Source organism: Cokeromyces recurvatus, assembly GCF_025118155.1.
Source record: "Cokeromyces recurvatus strain NRRL 2243 chromosome Unknown BX663scaffold_17, whole genome shotgun sequence".
In the NCBI taxonomy this organism is placed as follows: domain Eukaryota; kingdom Fungi; phylum Mucoromycota; class Mucoromycetes; order Mucorales; family Mucoraceae; genus Cokeromyces; species Cokeromyces recurvatus.
Window position 1 is genome coordinate 332965 of NW_026251403.1, and position 24592 is coordinate 357556.

General features: G+C 29.8%; 13 protein-coding genes across 13 annotated transcripts; 7 read left to right on the plus strand and 6 right to left on the minus strand.

The window, feature by feature from the left end:
• The first annotated feature begins 937 nt into the window (after positions 1–937).
• BX663DRAFT_513631 (zinc finger, C3HC4 type-domain-containing protein) lies at positions 938–1692 on the plus strand. The gene is made up of 2 exons (XM_051528177.1): positions 938–1494; positions 1570–1692. Exons 1-2 carry the CDS (start codon positions 1219–1221, stop codon positions 1642–1644), a joined length of 351 nt encoding a protein of 116 aa, XP_051381652.1. The 5' UTR covers positions 938–1218; the 3' UTR covers positions 1645–1692.
• Positions 1693–2461: 769 nt separating this feature from the next.
• BX663DRAFT_513632 (OPT family small oligopeptide transporter) lies at positions 2462–5111 on the plus strand. The gene is made up of 2 exons (XM_051528178.1): positions 2462–2837; positions 2910–5111. Exons 1-2 carry the CDS (start codon positions 2647–2649, stop codon positions 4948–4950), a joined length of 2232 nt encoding a protein of 743 aa, XP_051381653.1. The 5' UTR covers positions 2462–2646; the 3' UTR covers positions 4951–5111.
• Positions 5112–6512: 1401 nt separating this feature from the next.
• Positions 6513–7264, plus strand: BX663DRAFT_513635 (uncharacterized protein; the record flags this gene model as incomplete). Its single annotated transcript, XM_051528179.1, has 2 exons — positions 6513–6687; positions 6774–7264. The coding sequence occupies 2 exons, from the start codon at positions 6513–6515 to the stop codon at positions 7064–7066; spliced, it is 468 nt and encodes a 155-aa protein (XP_051381654.1). The 3' UTR covers positions 7067–7264.
• A 1086-nt stretch (positions 7265–8350) lies between these two features.
• BX663DRAFT_437092 (major facilitator superfamily domain-containing protein) lies at positions 8351–9829 on the plus strand (the record flags this gene model as incomplete). The annotated part of the gene is made up of 5 exons (XM_051523215.1): positions 8351–8607; positions 8668–8695; positions 8799–8849; positions 8921–9072; positions 9145–9829. 5 exons carry the CDS (start codon positions 8351–8353, stop codon positions 9827–9829), a joined length of 1173 nt encoding a protein of 390 aa, XP_051381655.1.
• Positions 9830–9862: 33 nt separating this feature from the next.
• BX663DRAFT_513637 (uncharacterized protein) lies at positions 9863–10442 on the plus strand. Its single transcript, XM_051528180.1, has one exon. The coding sequence runs from the start codon at positions 9998–10000 to the stop codon at positions 10289–10291; it is 294 nt and encodes a 97-aa protein (XP_051381656.1). The 5' UTR covers positions 9863–9997; the 3' UTR covers positions 10292–10442.
• Positions 10443–10598: 156 nt separating this feature from the next.
• BX663DRAFT_513640 (eukaryotic peptide chain release factor subunit 1) lies at positions 10599–12352 on the minus strand. Its single transcript, XM_051528181.1, has 4 exons — positions 12180–12352; positions 12082–12113; positions 11870–12013; positions 10599–11808 (listed from the first exon to the last, which is right to left on the minus strand). Exons 1-4 carry the CDS (start codon positions 12269–12271, stop codon positions 10745–10747), a joined length of 1332 nt encoding a protein of 443 aa, XP_051381657.1. The 5' UTR covers positions 12272–12352; the 3' UTR covers positions 10599–10744.
• Positions 12353–12399: 47 nt separating this feature from the next.
• Positions 12400–13850, minus strand: BX663DRAFT_513644 (beta-lactamase-like protein). The gene is made up of 3 exons (XM_051528182.1): positions 13514–13850; positions 13141–13464; positions 12400–13056 (listed from the first exon to the last, which is right to left on the minus strand). Exons 1-3 carry the CDS (start codon positions 13799–13801, stop codon positions 12469–12471), a joined length of 1200 nt encoding a protein of 399 aa, XP_051381658.1. The 5' UTR covers positions 13802–13850; the 3' UTR covers positions 12400–12468.
• Positions 13851–14507: 657 nt separating this feature from the next.
• Positions 14508–15260, plus strand: BX663DRAFT_513646 (uncharacterized protein). The gene has a single exon (XM_051528183.1). It carries the CDS (start codon positions 14655–14657, stop codon positions 15147–15149), a length of 495 nt encoding a protein of 164 aa, XP_051381659.1. The 5' UTR covers positions 14508–14654; the 3' UTR covers positions 15150–15260.
• Positions 15261–17522: 2262 nt separating this feature from the next.
• Positions 17523–18184, minus strand: BX663DRAFT_513649 (uncharacterized protein). The gene is made up of 2 exons (XM_051528184.1): positions 18020–18184; positions 17523–17923 (listed from the first exon to the last, which is right to left on the minus strand). Exons 1-2 carry the CDS (start codon positions 18083–18085, stop codon positions 17747–17749), a joined length of 243 nt encoding a protein of 80 aa, XP_051381660.1. The 5' UTR covers positions 18086–18184; the 3' UTR covers positions 17523–17746.
• BX663DRAFT_513651 (uncharacterized protein) lies at positions 18080–20424 on the minus strand. The gene is made up of 5 exons (XM_051528185.1): positions 20040–20424; positions 19763–19959; positions 19473–19679; positions 18864–19386; positions 18080–18756 (listed from the first exon to the last, which is right to left on the minus strand). The coding sequence occupies exons 1-5, from the start codon at positions 20395–20397 to the stop codon at positions 18272–18274; spliced, it is 1770 nt and encodes a 589-aa protein (XP_051381661.1). The 5' UTR covers positions 20398–20424; the 3' UTR covers positions 18080–18271.
• Positions 20425–21941: 1517 nt separating this feature from the next.
• Positions 21942–22991, minus strand: BX663DRAFT_474870 (putative methyltransferase-domain-containing protein; the record flags this gene model as incomplete). Its single annotated transcript, XM_051524233.1, has 2 exons — positions 21942–22362; positions 22430–22991. 2 exons carry the CDS (start codon positions 22989–22991, stop codon positions 22049–22051), a joined length of 876 nt encoding a protein of 291 aa, XP_051381662.1. The 3' UTR covers positions 21942–22048.
• Positions 22992–23197: 206 nt separating this feature from the next.
• Positions 23198–23870, plus strand: BX663DRAFT_513653 (uncharacterized protein). Its single transcript, XM_051528186.1, has 3 exons — positions 23198–23320; positions 23379–23650; positions 23728–23870. Exons 1-2 carry the CDS (start codon positions 23225–23227, stop codon positions 23574–23576), a joined length of 294 nt encoding a protein of 97 aa, XP_051381663.1. The 5' UTR covers positions 23198–23224; the 3' UTR covers positions 23577–23650; positions 23728–23870.
• BX663DRAFT_513662 (N-terminal glutamine amidase-domain-containing protein) lies at positions 23198–24489 on the minus strand. Its single transcript, XM_051528187.1, has 7 exons — positions 24338–24489; positions 24205–24261; positions 24113–24147; positions 23871–24051; positions 23740–23803; positions 23379–23676; positions 23198–23320 (listed from the first exon to the last, which is right to left on the minus strand). Exons 1-6 carry the CDS (start codon positions 24419–24421, stop codon positions 23573–23575), a joined length of 525 nt encoding a protein of 174 aa, XP_051381664.1. The 5' UTR covers positions 24422–24489; the 3' UTR covers positions 23198–23320; positions 23379–23572.
• Positions 24490–24592: the final 103 nt, after the last annotated feature.

Genomic DNA, 24592 nt, shown 5'->3' on the forward strand with positions numbered 1-24592 from the left:
TCATAGGTTGCTTTATAAATTATGTTTAATAGTATACTGAAAAATAGATTGTATTTTGGGAATCATTTTTTCATTAATTTGAAAGTTTTTTACCATTTTAAGTGGAAAAAAATATGACCGGTTTTAAGTAGCAAATAAAAAAAAAAATAAATAAAATAAAAAAAAATATATACAATAATGTTTCTTGAACAATATTTAGTCTTCTTCTTTATTATTATTATTAGTTCTTTAGTTATTTATTTCAATAGTCAAATTGTCGGAAGAAAATAAAGAAAGATATGGGCCCGGAGGAGTCTTTGTAATTCCAAAGCTTAGACCCTTTAATAATACTAAACATTGTTTTGAATGTGGAGCCATGTTTAATTTATTCAAGCAAAAATACCATTGTCGAAATTGCGGTAAGAAATGCCTTTCCTCCCTTTAATTTGGAAATGACATGTGTGTTCACTTTTATATATAGGTTATGTTATATGTTCTAACTGTTCAGACCATAGACATCCAATAAAAAAATTTGGTTATGAAAAGTAAGCACTTGAAAAGAAAGAGTGAAATCTATTGATGATACATGCATATATTAATTATTATTATTCATTCATTCATTCATTCAGTCCTGTGCGGTGTTGTAATACTTGTGAAAAGTTAATTCGGATGCAAAGTATGAACTCAATTGAACTAGCAAAATTAGCACCAAAAGATTTAAAAGAATATATCAAAGCCTATCACCTTCCGTCTAAAGCAGCCATTGAGAAAAATGATTTAGTTCGAATTATTTTTAATACGAGACCTATTTCAAATGAAAGTGAATGTTATTTTAGACAGCATCGTACTCGATCAGCAACAACAACAACAACAAGTAGTAATAATGGCTTTTCATTTACAAATATGATTCAAGACTTGTTTACACCTTTAAACACTACTAGTAGTAGTAATAGGAATAATAATTCTATTGAGCAGCAGCAGCAGCAGCAGCAAAGACAGCAGCAAAGACAGCAGCAACAGCAAAGACAGCAGCAACAGCAACAGCAACAGCAAAGGCAACAAAGACAGCAACAACAACAACAACAACAACAGCAAGCACAACAGCAGCAGCAATTCGAACAAAGATCAAATTATACCTTTCATTCTTCATCTAATACACAAAGACAAGAGTTTATACCTAGTAGTCCAGTTCATAATAATAAACCAACCAATCACGATAACGTATTATCACTCCATGACATGATTAAAGCTAAAATTGATCCTTCTTCATTATCAGTGCGTACCTTAAAATCCATATTGAAATCTAATTTCGTGGAACAATCTCATGTAATAGAAAAATCTGAACTTGTTAAACTTGTACAAAGACTAGTAGATCAGTATAAAGCAGATCATACGAGCCAAAATAATGAAACAGTTAAAGATGATAATTTGTGTAGAATATGTTTTGATGCACAACAAAATTGTGTGTTTTTAGACTGTGGACATATGGTAACTTGTATGGACTGCGCTAAAAAGGTAAAATATAATATATAACAAAACATAAAAAGAAAGAAAGAAAGAAAGAAAGCTAAACTGCGTTTAATATTCTAGTTAATTGAAACTAATAACCAATGCCCAATATGTCGTGAACCTATTCTAAAATTAGTTCATGTATTTCGCTCTTGATACTACTACTACTATTAAAAAAAAAACTCTTTTTTTTTTTTTTTTTTTGTATAAATAAGGTAAAAATGTATTATAATAGATATTATGTGAAAGAAAGGCAATCATGTATATATAAATAAATATTTGTTTATGCAAGAATAAATATCATGTTTTACAGGGAAAATAGAATAAAAGAAAACTTGCTATTTAAAAGTATACAGCAAAGACATAATATAAATAATATATTTTTGTCTCTCTATCTTTCCTTTTCTTTATCTGTTCATTGATTTATTCATTTATCTATCTTTATTTTATTACAAGAAGATAGGGTTGGTGTAATTAAGAACATATCTTAACCAGTCGAGTTGCACTTTATTAGTTGAGTATAACTTAGATTGAAGGCTCTACGTGGTACAGTGTAACATAAGAGTTGACTTCAAAAGGTGATATATAATATTTTTGGTAATAATTAAAGATGACAATGCATGTGAAGCAAAAGAGAACCGTTCTGGGAAAGAATTACTAAAAAAAGGCATTAATGAATTTACTTGATAAAGTAACTTTAAAAGAAATCGATTCAAAGGAAGAAAGAAAATACGTGTTCATACATGAATAAAGATTAAATTCTTATGTATTTATTCACTTGAACAAAAATTTATTTATTTGTATGTATTTTATGTTTTTTTTATTTTTTATGATAAAAATTTAGATTCTCATTTGAAAAATACAATACACAAGATAAAATACTTGTGTCATCTGATTTTCATTGATGTAACGACTAATAAACACACACACACATACACACACACAGAGAGAGAGTGAGTGAGTGAGGGAGTGAGGGAGAGTGAGATATTTAAAAAGGCTTTTTGATCTTTGTCAATTTGTGTTTATTTTATTTATTTACTTTTCTTTACTTTATTTATTTATTTTTTTTTCTTTCTGTTATTTCTTTCCTTTCTTTTTTATTTTTTTGTTTATTGATTCATTTTATAATTTATTCATAGTCATTGTTTATCCTTGATTATGGAATCAAAAACAAGTATTCATTCTTCTCATTCTTCTAGGATGGAGGAAAAAGTTGAACAAATGTCTGCCTTTGATGAGAAAAAAGCTGGAAGCTATTATGATGATGAAAAAATTGTTGGTGATATAACTACTGATACATTTCAAAATGAAGACTCTCCTATTGAAGAAGTTCGTGCTGTTGTCCCCAAGTAAGCTTAAATGAATAGATTTATCTATTATTTTATTTTATATTTTTAACCCTAGTCTTCTTTTTTATATAGTACGGATGATCCTACTTTACCAATTTATACTTTTCGTATGTGGTGTCTCGGTCTTGTCTTCAGTTGTGTTTTAGCTTTTGTTAATCAGTTCTTTTGGTATAGACGAAATGCTATGACTTTATCTCCTCTTGTTGTTCAATTGATTTCTTTCCCTATCGGCAAATTTATGGAAAAAGTAATTCCTAAATCTCGTTTCTTTAATCCTGGTCCATTCAATATGAAGGAACATGTTTTAATTACAGTAATGGCTAATTGTTCTTATGGTACTGCTTATGCTATCGATATTATCACAATTCAAAATTTATGGTATGGTCAAGATATGGGTTGGGGAGGTGATATTCTCCTGATCTGGACAACTCAATTAATTGGTTTCGGTATGGCAGGTGTACTTCGTCCTTATCTTGTCTATCCTTCAGCTATGGTATGGCCAAGTAATCTCGCTAATATCTCTCTTTTCCGTTCTTTCCATATTGCTGATGGTGAATGGACTGGTGTACCTCGTTACAAATATTTCTTATATTGTTTCTGTGCTATGTTCGTTTACTATTGGCTTCCTGGTTACTTTTTCCAGGTTCTTACTTTCTTTTCTTGGGCTTGCTGGATTAAACCTAGTAATCGTGTTCTTTCTCAATTGACAGGTGGTCTTGAAGGTCTTGGTTTACTCGCTATCTCCTTCGATTGGTCTACTATCGTTTCTTTCCTTGGTAGTCCCTTTGTTGTTCCCTGGTGGGCTATTGCTAATATCGCCGTTGGTGCTGCTCTTGTCTCTTGGGTGATCGTTCCTGCTCTTTATTACACTAATACCTGGAACTCTAAAAACTTCCCTATCATCACCTCTGCCTTATTTACTAGTGATGGTGGCGCCTGGAATAATTCGATTGTCCTTAACGCTGATAAGACGTTAAATCATGAAGCCTATGATGAATATGGACCCCTTTACATGACAAGTTTCTTTGCTTTTACCTATGGTATCATGTTTGCTGGTGTCACTAGTATTCTTACTCATACTTTCTTATATCACGGTAAAGATATCATACGTCAATTCAAGGCCTCTCGTACTGAAGATGAAGATATTCATCGAAAATTAATGCGTGCCTATCCAGAGGTCCCGTTTTGGTGGTATGCATTCATCTTTTTTGGATCATTAGGTGTTTCCTTTGGTGTTATCTATGGTTGGCCAGAGATTAAGTTACCATGGTGGGGTTTTCTGTTAGCTGTTGCTATTCCTATGATCTTTACTCTCCCTATTGGTATCATTCAAGCTGTAACAAATCAACAACCTGGTTTAAATATCATTACTGAACTTGTCATTGGTTATGCCTTACCAGGTCGCCCAATTGCTAATGTCACCTTCAAGACTTACGGTTATATCTCGATGGCCCAATGTCTTACCTTTGTAGGTGATTTGAAATTAGGTCATTATACTAAAGTCCCACCTCGTGCCATGTTTTGGGTGCAAATCGTAGGAACAGCCATTGCTGGTGTTATCAATCTTGCTACTGCCAAATGGTTAATGGCCACTGTGGAGAACATTTGTACACCAGAGGCCTATCCTTTTACTTGTCCTAGTGCACATACTTTTTACTCTGCTTCTATCATCTGGGGTACCATTGGTCCTGGTAAAATGTTTGGTGGCGTCTCCCCTTATGCTAGCATGAATTGGTTCTTCTTAATCGGTTTCCTCTTGCCCATCCCATTCTGGTACCTTTCAAAGAGATATCCCAACAGCCTCTGGAAGTATGTTCACTTGCCACTTATTTTCAATGCCACCGGTATGATGCCCCCAGCTGTACCCCTTAACTTTTCTATGTGGTGTGCTCTTGGTTTTATCTCCATGTATTGGTTGCGTAAATATAGACATAATTGGTGGATCAAATATAACTATTTGACCTCTGCTGCATTTGATTCTGGTTGCGCTATTGCCGCACTTATCATTTGGGGTATCGTGCAAGGTTCAGGATATACACCTAATTGGTGGGGTAACGGAGGTGATGTTTCATTTGATCATTGTCCTCTCAGCAGCTCCAATGGTCTTGATTAAACCATTCTTTCCTTTGCTATTCCTTCCCTTTTTTTTTTATTTTAATACCAATAATAATGATAATAATAATACAATAATAATAATAATATGAAAAAAAAATGAAATAAAAATGTATATTAAATAAAATATATAAATCTATTCATTACCTTAATTTATTTATTTTAAGCTATCAAAAATGAATTACTCATGCCTCTCTCTCTCTCTCCTCCTCCTCCTCCCCCCCTTTTTTTTATTATCTTATATGATAAAAAAACACGTCACTATTAACTTATCCGAAAAGACTGGCATTAATTTTTTTTTTTTCACTGAAGCATATTCTTTACTCAATACAATAGTAATAAAAAAAATACAGCTAAGAAGAGGGTCATGATAATCATTACATGATTTTTTTTTTGGCTCTTTTTATACTCTAAAAAAAATTAAAATAAGAGAAAAAGCAATCATATGTGGCAGAGATATTTATTAACCTTAAGGTTATATATCCTGTTGTTAAACATTCCTCCCCCCCAACTTTGATATGAATGCTAATTAAGCTATATTTTATACTTTCTACTAATATGCCGCTGTCAAGAAAAAAAAAACCCTATTCTTATTATTTGTTGTAATACTGAAAATTAATTTACCGTACAACAACAGCATTCATTCAAAGTAAAATAATTGGAATTAAACAACATCACGTATTATTGCGTTGAATAATATAAATTTCATTCCCACCAAGAATTGTGACATGATTTTATTTTGCCATATTTGTATATTTTTCATCTTTTTACTATACGCTTTGCCACTCAATCAAAAAGGGGCCTTTTGTAAAACTAGATTAACTCGAGCCACTTGTGATCATATTCTAATTCCATTTCCTCATAAAAAGTACTAGAAATCTTTCCTTCTTTTCTTTTCTTTTTTTTTGTTATTGAAACTACTTACAACTCTTATTTTTTTTTTTTTTTGAAAAGCAATAATAATAAGTTTATTTCTAATAAGCTCTTTTTATACAACTGAGCTTTAAATACATGGTAAATATTGAATAAATTTTCCTTTTTTGTTCTAATGGTCTAAAGAGTTAACTTGGTGAATATCGATTTCCGAAAAAAAAAAAGGAAACTGTAAAGTTATCAATAAAACAACGCACATTTATATGAACATTTTTTTTTTCTTGTTTCTTCTACTACTACTAAAACTTTCTCTTAATGTCTTTTATGAATAATAACAAAAAAAAATAACATTATGGTTAATGTCAGAAAGTATATTTCCTGATAATATAATGACAAAATCTTATATTCTTTTAAAAAATGCTTTGCATTTGGTCTATCAAAAAAAAAAAAAAAAAAAAAAAAAAGTCGCGCATCGTCTCCTTCTACGAATATGTTTGTTTCAGATGCAAATATCTTTTCTTTAAGCGGAGGACATAATAATAATAATGATAATAAAAAAAAAAAAAAATAACTATATAAAATAGCTACTATTGCGAAAGTATATCCAATTTTTTTTAAGAAAAAAAAAAAACTTTTGACTCCTTATATTTATTTATTTATTTATTTTTTTTTTAACCACTGTGTTATAAAATGAAGTTTTCTACTATTGCTGTTGCGCTTGGTTCTGCTTTCGCTACTGTTGCCTCTGCTTTTGAAAATATCCGATCTCCTGACTATCAATTCAATGTTACTTCTCCTTTGGTAAATGGCACTTATATTACTGGATATATTCTTCCCTACAGTTTTATTCCTACTTCTCCTACAGGTAAGTATACCCCTCAATTTATGTTTATGATGCTGTTATAATAACTTTCTTTCTCTCTTTTGTTGTTGTTGTGGATATAATAATAGGTGTGAAGCTTAATCTCTATCTCAGATCTGTGAATGGTTTCAAGAATGAGACTATAGTTGCAAACGATGTTAGTAGTTCATCTTTTGTTTATCCCATCACTGTTGATGGTAAAGTTTATAACCAATTCTCTGTTAATTATCGTATCCCTAACACTACTATTCCTGGTCCCTATGAGGCTGTCTTCCAAAATGTTAATACCAACATAAACACAACTATTCCTATTGTTATTAGTCATCCTATTTTCAATACTACCTCTACTGCTTCCAATAGAACTACTCTAATTATTCTTTAATCCCCCCCCTCTCCTCCTCCCCTTAGTTAGCCCTAAATAGCATTTCTTTTCTTTTTTTCCCTCTCTCCCCCTTATATTATTTAGATACTAATATGTATATACCTATGTGTATATATGTATGTGTATTCTGTAGGCCATTTTTTTCTTTCTTTTTTATTACATTATTATCTAATAAATGTACATAGTCTGTGCACTTTTTATTATTATTTAAACAAACATTTTTTTTTTTTGATACGTGTCGTTTGGCGTTGCTTGGCTATTATAATCTGTCCTTTCTTTTAAATTTAAAGCAAACCTCCTAATAGACGAGATAGAGAGGGAAATATTTCTTTATGTATAGCATATTTTGTAAGAATTGTAATTATCTTTATTATGTATCATATAAAGAATGTAAAAAAGGAAAAAAAAAATAGGCATAGCAGGTTTATTATTATTAATACCAAACTGACATTTAGAAAAGTATAGTCTTTCATATATATATATATACGTAATATAATTCCTTATTATAATGGGTATAAACTACGCTTGCTAAACTTAGTTTATATGAATGAAAGGAAAAGAGCAATATATTTATTAAAATCGGTAAGAATCTAGAGCCTTTTCTTTTTGTTAGTGTAGATTCTAATCATCTTTACATTATACACTATAAGACCCATGTTCTGATCATGTGTACTTTCTCTGTTAACAGTTCAGGATTGAAACATACATACATATATATATATATATATATAAACACACACACATATACATAATATAAAATAGCCTCTTCTTTGTATATGGCTAAGAGTAAAAAATTGAAAAAGAGAGAGATACTTCTTCTTGTGATTTCAAAAATATCTAAATCATAGCGAGAGAAGGAGAAGGAGGGATGATTTACTTATTTTCTCCCCCCCTCCCCTACTATTATTTAAAGCTATTTAGTTTAGTTTGGAGAATAAATCTATTCATACATAAAAGAGTTAAATAGTAGGGGGGGGAGGAAAATCAATTGTTACAGTATAAAGCAAACTTTTTAAGATTAAAGAACTTGCATATATCATTGTTTGTTCCTCCCATTCGATAATAGGATTGTAAATTCTTTCTTGATCTTTATATATAAAAAAATCTCCTCAGATGTACTTTAAATCTAATTAAATAAATTAATATATGCATAAAAGAATCTCTTTTCTTTTTCTTTTTTCTTTTTTTTTCTTAACATACATGCATAAAACAGTTGAAATCAATAATAGTTACGATTCAGCAGGCGATACAGAATCAATGGACAATATTCATTCCACTTTCAAAATGCCGTCATCAACGGAAGATAGATTTTATAAAGAAGAGGAGGAAAGCTCGATAACGAAAAAGCAAGAAGTTGCTTATGATAAGAATGATTCTTTTCAATCAAGTAATGATCGAGACCTGATAATAGCCGCTCAAATAAAGGATAAAGAAGTTGAAGAAAAAGTAATTACGAGAATTATAGATCGTCATATGATGCCATTATTTTGTGTCTTTTATTTTATGGATTTCCTTGATCGTGCAAATATTGGTAATGCAACGTAAGTTTTTTTTTTTTTCTTTAATAAAGTATTCAATGAAACATACACACACATACATAGGTTAGCTGGTATTCAAGTTGATTTACATGTAAGGAGGAGGAAAAAAAAAAAAAAAAGAAAACAGTAGCTAAACAGCAATTAATATATAAATAAAGAGATATAAATTAACTTAACATGAGTTGTTATTTTAGTTATCATCAGAGCAATTAAGTACAGTTATTTCAGCTTTCTATATTACATATGTAATGCATGCATACATACATATATTCTATAGTTTATACAGATAATTGAATTTTTTTTTTTAACTTGTTAGATCATTTTTGAAGTACCTTCTAATATTGTATTAAAGCGTACAAGTGCTGCTTTATGGTTATCACTTATCATGCTATTATGGGGTATAATAACTTTGGTGATGGCATTTTCGAAAAACTTTCAAAGCTTACTTGCTTGTAGGCTTTTATTAGGGTATATATATGTAATGATCATTTATCTATAATGGTAACAGCTAAACTGGGATCCTTTTTTTTTCTCTTTTAGGGCTGCAGAGAGTGGATATATACCGGGTATATTATATTTGATGTCTAAAGTATATCGTCCTCGTGAATTCGTTTTACGTGTTGCTTTATTACTTTGCATGACTTCAGTGTCAGGTATTGTATCAGGACCTATTGCTTATGGTACTTCATTCCTTGAGGGACAGAGAGGTTTACATGGATGGCAGTATCTTTTTATCTTGGAGGGAGTCCCGACCATTTGTCTAAGTGTCATTTCTTATTTTTATTTATTTGATGACATTAAGACCGTACCTTGGTTAACAGATGCTCAAAAGAGGGCCTTACATCGTGACTCTACTATGACACTAGACCATCAGAGGAATTCCACCATCACGATGAATGTCTTTTTCAATGCTGTCCTTGATTGGAAAACAGCTTTGTTTTCCCTTGTCTTTTTCTTGGGGGTCACTAATCTCGTAAGCTATCAGATCTTTACCCCTATGATCATCGATGGCTTTGGATTCCCCATCTTTACCTCTCAATTACTATCAGCTCCTCCTAATGTACTTCAAACTGTCTCTATCATCATGGGAGGTTATATGTCTGATAAGTTTGATAACAAGCGTGGTCTTTTGATCTTTACAGGCTTTATCATAGCCTCTATAGGTTACATGTTGCTTTTAATTCTTCAAGACCGATGGGGTAATATATATATATTTATATTATAAAGTGAAAAATGATGATGGCTTATTAAATATTGCAAAAAAAAAAAAAAATTACTCTATATTTTAATAATAATAATAATTAGCTCGTTATAGTTCATTATTTGTTGTATCATTTGGATTAGGTTTACAAGGTAAATCTTATTTCTATCAATATATAACAATAACACACACATGTATATATATATTGAATCATATGTTATCTGCGTTATTGTAGCTCCTCCAAATATTGGATGGTCAGCTATTAATTTTGATAAACTTGAAATCCGAGTAATTGCTGTTGCAGTAGTAGTGATGATAGGCAATACAGGAGGTATTGTAGCCTCCTATCTTTATCCTATATCAAGTGGTCCGAATTATTGTAAGTGTCCCCTTTATTACTGTAGTCTTCTACTCACTTGTTTGTATATGCATATATATTATTTTCTTCTAAACACTTATAAACAAAGATTTTGGAAATATATTTAATTTGTGCTGCGCAATCATGGGGGCTCTTACAGCTGCATTGACAAGCTATCTTTTGTTTAGACAAAACCAAAGTTTATTTTCTTATGAAAAAGGATATCAAGAAGTTAGTATTAAAAAATAATCTTACTTTTTTTTAAATAATACTAACAAGTTATTATTATATAGATGGTATTTAAATACTTTTACTAGCCTACTATTATAAATCATTCTCCCTCCCTCACTCTCTCTCTCTCTTTTTCTTTTTTTCTTTTCCTTTTTTTTTTTTTTTTTTTAAAAAAAAAAACTCGAATATTCAACAATAAAATGATTTGATCGTACATGTTTATGCCTTTTATTATTATCATTATAATAATCCAAGAAGTGTATGTTTGTGTGTGTGTGTGTGAGCGGGTGTAAGCGTGTATTTGTGTATTTGTGTGTGTGTGTGTTTTTCCCTTTTGTATATTATATAATCTAGATATATTCATCGTCGTCATCAGAAATAAACTCATCAGATTCATAATTAAGTTGTTCAAAGTTAACACGATATCTGAGTAAACCACCAATTCCACCAAAACCTTTGACGAATTGAGAACCTTCTTGAGAACGGTCAGTAACGATTTCAAGATTAGCACCAAATTCCTTATATTTAAGAGTAAACCATTCTAATAAGGGCAAACATTCAATGACTTCCATTTCAGAATTGGCTGTAGCTTCAGGACTATTATCGACCAAGAAAGATTTTGTTTGTTCTTCTTGAGCGTTAGGATAAACAACTGATTCAGTACCAGAGGCATCACGAAGGATATAACGATTAGTAGCAAGATTTTCCCAGACAATCAATGTCTCGACAGCACCCATTTCAAGAGCCTTTAAGGTATCATCTACACCGAAACAATATTTACCTGTATCTTGGGAAATTTCATTGAAATATTCACCAATTAAACGTTTTTCTTGAATGAACTTAACGTTAGACAATGCTTCAGCAGACAATTCAATAGCTTGGTTAAAACCGTTTTCACCACCATAAGAAACATCGACAATCTTTACAACCTTGGCACGGAGACGAGGATCAAACAAGTCAGATTGAGATAACTCAGTCTTGAAATCAGCAGAACCAGCCAAGACTAAACCGGCACAGTTCACTTTATCATTTGTAATGAAGAATTGAACTGCAAGTTCAGCAATCTTACGAACATAATTGTGTCTCTTTTCTTCACGAAGACGAGAGAAACGAAGGGCAGATTGACCACCACGACCGTGCTTCTTGGGTAAATCGACAGTTAACTTATGGACAACTTCACGAATATTACCACTTACGGTACCAAAAAGAGTACCGTTACCATCCATCACAATGAAACCAAATTTAGCATTATTGTCCAAAAGTTCAGACAAAGCTTCAACATGGAATTTATTATCACACAAATAAAGTGATGTATTGATAGGCTTATGAGGTTCAAAATCGATATTGACCTTCTTTTCTTTACCCTCATCTGTAATAATAGTACCACAGTAAACAACTAAACCATTATCAGGAACTAAGAGAGAGAAATAAAATATGAGCTTCTATTTTTATCTTCTAAATTAGAAATTGCTAACCTCTATTGTATAACTTTAAACGTTGTTGTGTAGAAGTAATAGCGGATAAGACTGATAAACGATTAACACGAGACTTGATATTAGAAGCAGTACCGTATTCATCTGCCAACATCTTTACAACACGAGAGATTTGATCCTTAGGAGCTAAAATTAACATAATTAGAACCTATTTATCATATTTTTTTTTTTTTTGAGAATAATAATTAACTTACGAATAATGAGAGAAATCATGGAGGTACCATTACTATTTTAACACATGGATGTATATATATTAATTAAAGTCTTATTTATCTAATTATTCTAAATTTACCCTCTAGCCATTTGAAGGTTTTTAATCAACTTTTTCATCTTCCAAATCTCGACATTTTCATCGACATTGTCTGGTGTCTGTGCTGAGGACATTGTTGCTATTTATTATTATGAAAAAAGAGGAAAGAAAAAAAAATAAAATTTTAAGCTTGTTTAATTTTTTTTTTAGTTTGATTTTTTTTTTTTTTTTTTTTTGAAACCAATGAAAAAAGCAAGAAGGTGGCTTTTATTATAACGACGAATAAAAAAAAATAAAAAAAAAAATAAAAATAAAAAAAATAAAAGAAAAATTAGACAAGCATACCAAACCCGACTAATTCATCTCCTAGACAACCATTATCTCTTTCAATTCCAATAGTCGACCAAGTCGTTCCATAATTATGGCCTGGATAAATAATGATTCGATCATCTAAATTACCTAAGATATGTCTTAATGTATTTTTCATAGCCTTTCTGCTACCACCTGGTAAATCGGTTCTACCACAATGACCATGACATAAAAGTGTATCACCCGCGATAAGTCTTGATTTATTGATTAGTAATGACTGAGAACCGGGTGTATGACCTGGAGTATGTAGGAATTCAACATGAATTTTTCCAATTGTTAATGTATTAGTAATATCTGTCGTTGTTGTAGGTACTAAACGATTAGATGGTATATCTTTAATAAAAGGTATCTCTAAAGGGTGAATATAAGCTTTGATATAAGGTATCCTTTTTAAAAGTGTAGATAAGCCTGAAATCTTGATAGGTAAAGTATCATAAGGTGCTGGTGGACTTCCACCAATATGGTCAAAATGGTGGTGCGTAACGATAATAGCGACAATTATGTAGCCTTGTTCATTAACAAACTTGATTATACTATCAATGTCCCAACACTTTATCATGTTAATAGAGCAATAGGATGTACGTATGTATAGACATTTGTCTATATTATTTGTTATCATAAACAAACAACTTACAGGATCTATCACAATACACTTTTTACTATCCAAATCGACAATAATATGTATTATATTCTTCATATGTGCTGCTAAATCATATAATTTTATTTGAATAGGGTTCATCACCTTTTTTTTGATGGCAACATCACGACCAGGCATGAGTTGAATAATCTTGATTCCCATTAGAAAATTGTCTTTTTCAATGAAAGCCCTTGCAACAAAGTGTGATATTTCTTTTGCATTTTTCATGTCTTGCTCTTTATGAATAGCTTTTTTAAAAGCCTCGATAGCTTCATCATAAAATGACAAGTTTAAGAGGGCTTCCCCATATCGAAAATAACCCTACATTATTGTTGTTGTCTTTGAAAATTTATAAGTAATAACTATATACCTTTGACCAAAGATGAGTCAAATTGATGACTTTTATTGCATCTTGTTTAGCTCTTTCGTATTCACCTGTTTTTATATAACATGCACTTCTATTAGAATAAATTAACGCGAAATACTCTTTGTCATCATCCTGATAACTATCTTCAGACAATCGTAATATTTTAGTATATTCAATTATAGCATCATCAAAGAGTTCACGCTCAAAAAAGTCATTTGCCCGAATAGCTAATTTATAGGACTTTTCACTTGGAGCTGGTGGTAATGATAAAATGAAAGAGTGGGCCACCATACAAACAAATGTTTAGTAAATCAAAATAAAAAAAAAGGGAAAAAAAAAGAAAAAAAATACAAAATATAAAATACGGTAATGATACACAAAAAAAAAAGTTTAATGTTTGTTTAAAAAATGTTTTATTAGATGTAATATAAAATAAATAAAAAAAAAATTCTTTATTACAAGATAAACCTATAAAGAAAATATAAAGTTAATAAATAGTTTATAAAATAAGCTATTAGTTGTGTATGTGAATCCAAATAATAATAAAAAAAAATATGTATATATCAGGGACACCTAGCGTATAGAGTGGTGTCCATAGTTTATGCTGTCCATCATGAAGTTCGGACTGGTGCCAGCTTAATTCATCATATACAAATTGGATTCACTTTACACACACATACAAGTATACTACTTTACCTTTTTTAAAGTGTGAAGAATAAAAACAAAAAAAAAAATTGTCGACTCTAAAATGAAGATGACTATAAATATGTTAAAAAAATTTTTTATAATAAATTTAATTGGCTTACAAAATGACTGTCAATTTTTCATGTTACCACGAAAAATTTCCCTTATAATTATGAGATGATGTAACTACTACAGTCTTGCAAGATATATATCGAGTGTGTCTCTCTTCTTTTCATTATATACAATTATCAATCGAAAAAAAAAAAAAACAAATAAATAAATAAATAGAATTACATAATGTTGTTATATATACCTTTGTTTTAAAAAATATATATGCATGTATAAATATACAGGACAACAAAATTGGATACAAATCCATAAATGTTGTCATAGAAACATTCATATATAAAATCTCTTTTACCATTAAAATTATCCCTTCATTATATTCCATATTTATCTCATGTACGTTAATTGGGAAGCAAAATCTATACAAGCAATTGAGACATTAAAATGGTATCCAATAACAAGAGTAATCGAATATTTGCATGAATTGCGTCGGTTTATTATTGAGACACCAGGGAAATACAGTGCAAGTTATCTTCCTCAGCTCATTAAAACTACATCAGATACTATTGTTGATAGCACATCATTTTATATACTTCCTGCATCCAGAAATAAACGATTCCCGAGTGATATGATTTATATCTGTGAAGCAGTTGGGGATTGGAGTCTCAAGTTAGATAACTTGGCATTAGCAGCGAATATTATGGTTCATACAAATAGACTCGATAGAAAGTATCCTAATTTTCAGGAACCAGGCCAAGTAGAATATTATGCTCTTAAATTAATTAATGAATTACTAAGTACTATTGCAAGCCAAAAGAACTTATGTAATCAATTCATTTTTGAAGATAAATATGGTTTACAGTGGGATGAAGAAGATACCTCCACATAAGGTATAAATGCATTAGTTTCTCTTTGCACTTTTTTTTTAATAAAGCTTATTTATTCCAAATACTGTGAAATATTAGAAATAATAATCGTATCATCATATCTACTAAATGACCTTATTCTATCTTGTTGATTTCCTTTCATTTTTACCACCTTTGTTAACCCATATCTTTCCTTAACAAATAAATCTGTTAATTCTGTCATTTAATAACATGCTCTTAACAAATTAAAATTGCTAAATCAATACTAACTGTATATATTACTATACTTGAGAATAGCTATTTCCTTTGTTTACCACCAGTACAATCTGATAATAAATTTATAGTCATGAAAAAAAAAATCCAGTCATTCAATTTTATGTAATCTTTATCTTTCTTTTTCTTTTTTTTTTCGGATAAGAAGTACAGTATAAAATACTAAACGACAACAATAACATTAATATGTTTTTTTTACAAGAGGAATAGTATTCTTTTGTTCTTCTTCTATGATGACATCAGTTTGTGGTATAGTAATAAGTTTCTCATTATCGATATCTATTGATTGATGGCACTTATTTGATAAACATTCGAAAACAACAACAACATCTCAATTACCTTCAAATTCTACACAAGACACAATGTGTATGAGTTTTTAAGCTATTCTTTATTTTATTTTACACGAGCATATGAAAAGGTTAATTTTAAACTCTTGCCAGACTTGACAAAGTTCTTTATTTTATCATTATTCTTTTTCTTTTCTTTTCTTTTTTTATTTTTTTGAAACAATCAGGGGCAAAGTCATGTGACCTTAACAGGTCAAACAAATCTATTAACAAAAGCATTCTAAAATTACACATTCAATTTATTATTCACCCCAAGAAAAATAAAATAAATAAATTAGACACTTGCATAATTTTTTTTTAATTGAAGAATGAAGCGCAACTAGTACCATATCTTCTTCCTTCACTTCGGCAATATGTGTCAATTTACCAAAAAAAAAAAAAAAACGTATATATATATATACATGTATATGTATTTGGCTATATTAATATATAGAAAGATAGAAATTTTATTTGAACAGTTCTCAAATTGATTTACTGAAAGTTGTACAAAGTTATAAAGATGTTCAACAGGTACCGTTCCACTAGTCTCTATAACTCTTAAATTGTGTGTTTCTACGTCACTAAACTTACTTTGCTTAACAATAGCAGCCATGACCTATTTAATAGGAAGACATGTAACTCTCTTCTTTTCTTATAATGTTTAAGATTCAATTGTTTCAGAAACACGAATTGATACGGTATTCATAATATATATACATATATGTATAGATTTTCATTTCAGGAAATCCATTCATAGTGGTCGTTAATAAATTGAAGATAATGACCAGATGTAGTTACCTTTAGGAACAGGAATTTGATCCTCAAGTACCTTTATTTTTTATAACCTCCCTTCCCTCCTACTACAGCTTTTCTTTTTCTAAAAAAAAGTTTTCGAGTTCTCTTATGCTTATATTAATCATACTAAATAGTGAATACTGCACTAATAATAGTGCATGAAGCAGCTTTTGCTGAAAGGGGTTATAGTAGCAGCTAATGAACTACGATATACAACTCTTAAGGTAACCCTTACTGTTTTTTTTTGCACTCAAATCTTAAGCTAAATATAATTATAATACGAGTTTCCAAAGGTTTTCCTCACAATTTATTGCAGTTTACAACTCTGATACTGAGGCTGCATTCTTCCTTCAAAAAAAAAAAAAAAAAAAAAAAAAAAAAAAAAAAAAAAAGAAAAGAAAAGAAAAACTTTATATTTTCATAAAACTAGCAAAACTCTTGGTTAAATTATCTACTGCCTCCTGGATGACTTTTTAAAAGTTTATTTTTTTTTTAAAAAAAAAAGAAAAAGAAGTAAATCGAATACTTGTGGTTTTCTTTTTGGGTCTGTTGGATATGATATATGTATATGTATATGTATATATGTATGTATGTATGTATGTATATGTGTTCTTCTCTGAATCATTCTTACATTTTGTATGCAGTATCATCGTTGACATTTGCAGATCTAGCTGCTTACTTTAACTTCATACGCTTCTCTCTTTTTTTTTTTTTCCTTTTGTTTATTAAAAATAAATGAAATAAAAAATTAAAATAAAATATCTCCTGCTGTCTTCATCAATCTAAATAGTGTACCGAGTTATTCTTTCCTACTTTAGAGGTACTTTCTTCACTGTAACGTCACAACAAGCAAATCGGTTTAAACTGAACTTTTTTTTTTGATATTATTTAAACTTCTCAATCGGAATGAGAATTAGTGTCATCATCAGAAATATTACAATTACCATCCTTATTAAAAAAAAAAAAAAACAAAAAAAAAAGTCCAATTAGAGATAGAGTGACTGTATATGAGATTTTATGTATATAATGCATATTTGTATAAGTGCATATAAAGTAATGGAAAAGAAAAAAAAAGAAAAAAAAAGATATACATGTATATATTTATATGTGCATATATAAATATATTATATCTATGTATGTATGTATAATAATAGTAGAGATCAACTAATTACTATTATATATATAATAAATGGAGTATATAAATGATAGGTTAATAATTATGTCAGTTATTCTTCATAAAAGTCACTGTATTGTTCTTGATGATGATTGTACTTGGAATAGGTAACAGTAAAAGGTATTTTATTTTCATTCGAATATAGCAGTTCTTCATGCTTCTTCTGGATAATATTCTCTGATAAGAGGCTCCACTGCGAAGGGTGAACACCATTCCTTGGACAAGAAGACTATGCATAATTAAAAGTGTCAGTTAATTAAATATTGATATATAATAATAATAGTAGTAGTAGTAGTTATCGCTTTTTTTTTTCTTTCTTCTTTACATTATGTTTAGGAAGCCAGTTGCCACATAATTCACAAGTTGCAGGACAAATAATTGAAGGAATCATATACTATGTTGTGATATATAAAAGAACAAAAAGAAAAAGAAAAAGAAGAAGGAAGCAATGAACGAATTTTTCTGCCATGTATTTATAATAACTCAGTGCATTTGTTTAGTATTACAAAATAATAATACATTCAATTTATTTTATTCTGTTTTCTATATACAGCTAGTAACTTTTTTTTTTCATTTTTTAAAAGCCTCTACTTGAACCTCCAAATCTACTAGTTTCTGTTGTTGTTGGCATCATTGGGTCTTTATCCAAGGCACCAAATTCATCCATTGTTTCATCATTTAGTCGTGTAAAACGTTTACCATTACCATCCTTCATTTTACGTTTGATCAAAACGAAGACTGTTGCTAAGCAAGCCAGCGCTACCATGCCTCCCGCCACACTGACGCCAATAATGAGGCCTAAAGACATTTTATTGCTAGTCGCGCTTAATGCCGGTATATCTGAATCCGAGTTTTGATAGGATACACTAGCTGCTTTTTCCCATTGTCTCAAGTTACATTGATAACTATCTGGAGAAGATGAAGCTGTACGACTTGATTCATTATTATCCGCAAAACTTCTTAAAAACACCCGACTACGTGATTTGAAAAAACCAGGGAACTGTACTTGAATTAAATCCTGAAGTAGAAGATCGGGTCTTGCCATCCCACGAGTCCAATAATCTGATATATTAATAATAAATAAATAAGATATCTTGACAAAAAAAATTTTTTTTTTTTTTATATATGTATTCATATACATATACACTTGTATGTATTTATATATTTACCTAAAGCCCCTTCTTTTGTAATTAAATCAAATCTCCATAGTTGCTTATTTCTTGCAAAAGGAGGCGCATCATACGAATTTATATACTTTTTCGTCTGCTGATAAGTGTCAAATGCTGCTTTTTCCGCGGAACTGATTTTGTCATCCGAGTATCCCAACCATGACTGCCAATTGTTATATGTTGACCCAAAGGCAGAGTCAGGCGTCAAATCAATAACAACAGATGAATTTTGTAATTGCTCTTTCATGACAGATGGATCACCAGGTTGCAAGACATGTGGCTTTAACAAGACGGCACCTGCGTCGGATGTCAAATTTTGAAAATAGGTGTCCTGTAGGATATTGAACTTTGTGGAAGATGGATCATAATTCATAAATGTAATATTCCTTTTATATAACACACTTCCCGCTGCATTAATGCTATCTCGAAATGTGTTGTAATCTGTTAAAATATTATTATAAATAGTATCTGCTTCTGTTTCTTGATTTGTAAATAATGCAATATATTTGATCCATTGAGCATTCTATTATAATACATTATTATCATAAGAAAAAGAAGAAGAAGAAAAATGAGATTTTGTTAATATATATATATAAGTTGGAAACTTACTCCAAGTGGTGAATTATTATAATTAATACCAAACCCGACACCTTTGGGGTCATTATTTGAGGAAACAGAATAAATAGCCAAGTCATATTTTGTTCTATCAAGATTAGGATCACTCAAATTGAAATATGCCGGTGTATTCGTTCCACAAGGACTGGTAATATTACTTGTATTTCCAACAAATGCCACATTATTACTTTGTCCTAAAAGCTAAAAAAAAATACAACACAGTTCATTATTTAGTAAAAAAAAAAAAAAAAAAAAAGAAGATATACATATATATAATTGTTTACATCAAGATAACCTAAAGCTCTGGTATCAATGGCTGCAAAAGATCTTACGGGAATCTGAACGAATGTCTTTGACTGAAACGTATTTCCCAATGAAGGTGCTGATTTTGTACAATGAAGTACATAATATTCATCTAAGACAAGGTTATGAACAAGCTTGTATGTATTGTAATAGGTCACATTAAATTGAGCAGTGGAATCTATATACATTATTTCATTAAAAAAAAAACAAACTCTATAACCCTTTCTCTTTTTCTTTTTCTTTTTTTATTTATTTTACCTAATTTGCTAAAATCAAGTTTGTTTGGAAAATAATCATGGTCTGTAAAAGCATCAGCGTTTAAGCAGTCACTCAAATCAACAGCGGCAGTAGTAGTAGTAGCAGCAGCAGCTGATGATGAGGTCGTAGTCGTAACTGGATCAGCTGTTGTTGTAATATCAATTGTTGTAGTAGCCATATCACTAGTTGTTGCAACAGTAGGTGTTGCAGTAGTAGTAATTGCATCAGTAGTTACTGCATTCGTAGTTACTGCATCAGTAGTTATTGCAATAGTTTCAGTAGATCCCTCACTTACATCCTGTGCTATTATACTTGCTATGGATGTGAAAAATAAAATACAAATACTTCGTATTTTCATTTTTTTTTTTTTATATTGACAAAAAAGATGAAAAGAAATGATAATAATAATAAAAAAAAAAGGAATTCTATTTTTATAATAGTTTTTGACATTTCACAAAGCATTATTTTAAGGAACATACATTTAAATATATAAAAATATACATTTAACTATATATAAAAAGGAAGAGCTAGTTTCTATATTTACTTTGCTGCATACGCATGACTACTACCGCTTTTCTTTTTTCTTTTTTTTTTGGATTTAAAATGGGATTCTTTTAGTAATAAACTAAATGTTTAGTAAAGCATGCTTATTATATCATTGCTTTATTTTTTCTTTTTTTTTTTTTTTTAATGGATTTCTATTACTACAGTAAATTCCACCAGTATCTGTATAATGAGTCGTTAAATTATTTTGCGGTAGCATTTTTTTTTTTTTTTTTTTTTTTTTTTTTTTTTTGCCCGTCTTCCGAAGAAATCATGTAACTGATAAACGTTTGAGACATCTCCGCCTTTTCTATTTGTTTATTTATCTTTGCAGTTCCAAGTGTAACGTTTATAATGATTTTATGTATAAAAGTACAAATGACATAGATTAAGGCAATTTATATTTACAACGAGCACTTTTCTTGAAATAAATAAACTAGCTTTTAATTCATTATGAGTTGCCTTTTCTTTTTTCTTTTCTAGTATAGAGTTAAATTATTGTTGTTGTATATTGGTTAGTCAAAGTAACGTTGTACAATCATTTTTATTTACTGCAATAAATTATATTATATTTAGTTTTTGCAATATCGCTCAAAGTAGGTTATTCTTATTATTGTTATTGTCTAAAATGAGTCTGACTATTGTATTCATACAAAAGCAGGAGTGTATATATGAATATACGCTCTGACATTAGCGACAATACGAATACTAAAAAAGAAAAGAAATACTTCACTTGTTGTATTAATTGTTTTTAATCCTTTATTACAGTATAAACAAGTTTACAGAGAAGGCAAGGAATCCAACACCAAATATCTGGGCTTTCTCAAAAAAAAAAAAAAAAAAAAAAAAAAAAAACAAACAAAAAATTCATATTGACATTATATGATATAAATACATTCAACAGAAAACCTAATATTTACATTGTCTTCTTTTTCTTTTATAACTGTGCAAGTCAAAGAGTGCAGTTGTAATTTGTTATTTATTATTCATGAGAATAATACTAACGGGAAGCGGGAAAATTACAAAAAAAAAAAAGGTTATAAAATAAGTTTATATGCTGCTATCATATTTATAAAATAAGAGAAATTAACAAGGATGAATATCATAAAAACTAAACTATCGTAAGGAATTCTTATTTTCGTTTGTTTATTTGCAAGAATACAACCAAAGTCTCTTTGAAAATAGCACAAATTATTATTTCCCTTCCTCCTCCTCCCCAAATAAATATATACAAAATAAGCAAGTCTCTGAAGCAAATGATTAGGTAACCTTAGTCAGTTGGTCTTTCAACATAATATTATATTACATAAATAAGGTATGGTAAAATTAAATTTATTAGTAAACAAGCAATATGTACGTAAACAAAAAAAAAAAAAAAAAAAAATGATTGAGCTATTTGAAACCTCTTTGCCTTCAAAGTAAAATGGTTGGCATATATATATATATATAATCTATGATGTCTTCTATTATTTCTCTATTACAACGGCGAAATTGTTACGTCCACCACCTTCTTTACCAGGAAGAACTCGTTTTTTCCATACAGTATTGATCTTTGATAGTTTGGTTAATTCAAATAAATAATAAGCAAGTTTGTTCGAAAAATGATAATGAATACATTTTGTATATCCTATTGATGTCATCATCGATAGTAAATGTTCATGAGTCATGTATCTTGAATTAGTAATGCAGGGAAGAGGAACGACCAAGAATAAATAATGCAGACGATTTTTACAAAGAATAGGTGAAGATAAGAAATTACGGGTATGAATCAGCATTTGTCCTAAAGAAAGAGTTGAATGACTTCATATATAAAAAAAGGGGAGAGGAGTCACTTCTATTCACTATACCTCTGTCTTTTGGGTCTCCTACAAAGTTAATAACTAAACTTAAAGAAATAATATCAAATTTATCACCATCATCAGAAGGTGGCTTCATTCTTAAGAAATCCTGCTGCTCAATATCAGGATGCTGAGGATTTAAATCAATTGGTTTCGCTTTGATCCAAGATGTATACGATTTATAATTATCTGGTGCAACTGCTCCAACGTCTAATACTCGAATAAATTGATGATCCTTTAAGACCTGTTGCTGTTCTTCTTTACAATATGTTTTTAACGTTTGAATTAGCCATTTAGAGGAATCCCCACCTCTTGCTTTACTTTGTCCTAATTGTGATGCTTTCTGATACCAATCCAATCCTCCCATTGCTTCCATTTCTGATAAAATGGCTTGTTCTTTTTTGATGCAATCAGGTTCTGTTGATGATCGACATTTGGCTAGTTCCTTGTTAAGAACATGAAACCTCCGTATAAGTCGAGCTGTTTCTACTCGAGAATGTTTAAATTTTGCATTTCCAGAAATTGTTTTTGCTGTTATTGGTTGCTTTCTCTTTTGTTTCTTTTTCACCATGTCAACTACTCTAAACAGAATAAGAAGAAAACGTTTGCATTGTTATTATATTATACAGAAACAAGTAAGAAAAAAAAAAAAAGGGAAAAAATTGCTCTAGTGACTGTTTATTGACTGTTTCTTCCTGCATAAAAAAAAAAAGGCAAAGAAGTGGGAGGGGAAGGGGGGAGGGGCAAGTATAACTGCCCCTTTTTTTTTTCTTTTTTTTTCTTTTTTTTTTTTTTTTAATAACAATGACTATAAGAAAGGTGACTTTGACATTATTTTCTTCAAGCACATGTTCTTTATGTAATACAGCTAAGCAAGCGATTCTCAATGTTCAAAAAAAGGTTTAATATAGTATATACTATAGAATATTCATTTCTAATACTCTATCGCTTATAATAGAAACCATTTGCTTTAAAAGTATTAGATATCCATAATAAAGAAGAGTGCCCTAAAGAATTCAGTGATAAATATATGTTTGATATACCCGTTGTTCATTTGAACGATCAGTTTTTAATGCAGCATCGAGTTTCTGAAGATTCTTTATTAAACGCCATTCAATTATACGAATCGACTGGGAAAATAAACCCAAAATATTAATGCATAAAAAAGTCAACAGATTCATAGACAACACCATATTTTTCTTCAACACTTGAATGCGGCTTCATTGAAATGTAATAATCTAAATTAGATGTACCATCTTTGAAAATATATGTTATTTAACAGCAAAAAAAAAAAAATCTATGTATAGTGTGCATTTTACTTTCACTGCTTATAATAGCTTGATAAGAGGGTGGAGGAGCCATATAAGTACCATCTTCCTTGAGCTAAAATTAATTCCATTAAATATTATATACATATAACTTGTCGTAATATTAATATTTATTTATTTACCATGTGGCTTCTATCAGATTGAAAATAGTCTAAATAAAGTTGAGCAGAAATAAGCCGAAAATGATGTTTATATTCTTCTTTTAAAAATAAATCTGGTTTAAAAGTCTCTTTTACATATTCTAACGCTTGACAAGGAAATGGAAGGGTTGTATCAAAATCATATATAAGTGAGTTTTCTAATCTATATATTGAAAAAATTTACAAATTAACAGAGTAAATTCTTTATACGAATCATTCATTACTTTGCGGGTCTATAATAAAGTATGACATGATAATCCTAAAATGGGATGGTAAATGAATAAAAAGCTTTTACAAGGAACATCATTCTAATTACCCAGATCACAAATGGTCTATCATTCTTGATGCCCGCTAACTGCTTCCATAATGGGACCTATTGATTTGATTTATACATGTTTTAATATTATAAACATTTGGAAATAAAATTGATTTATTTATTTTATTTTAACTGATCGCTTCTCATTACTAATGAAAACAACAAAAAAGTTCTTTAATAATTCAGGTTGTGTTCGTTTAATCTCAGTACATAACATGTGTACATTCTCTTCACAGTAGCAAGAAGTATATATTAAATCCTCTTTTTTAAATTTTAAAACATGCATCAGAAAAAGTAAAATAAAATAAATAAATTGATCACTTATTTCTTTTTTTTTTTTTATTTTATTTTCCCCCGGAGTTGCAATAAACTCCATACCACCTTTTTA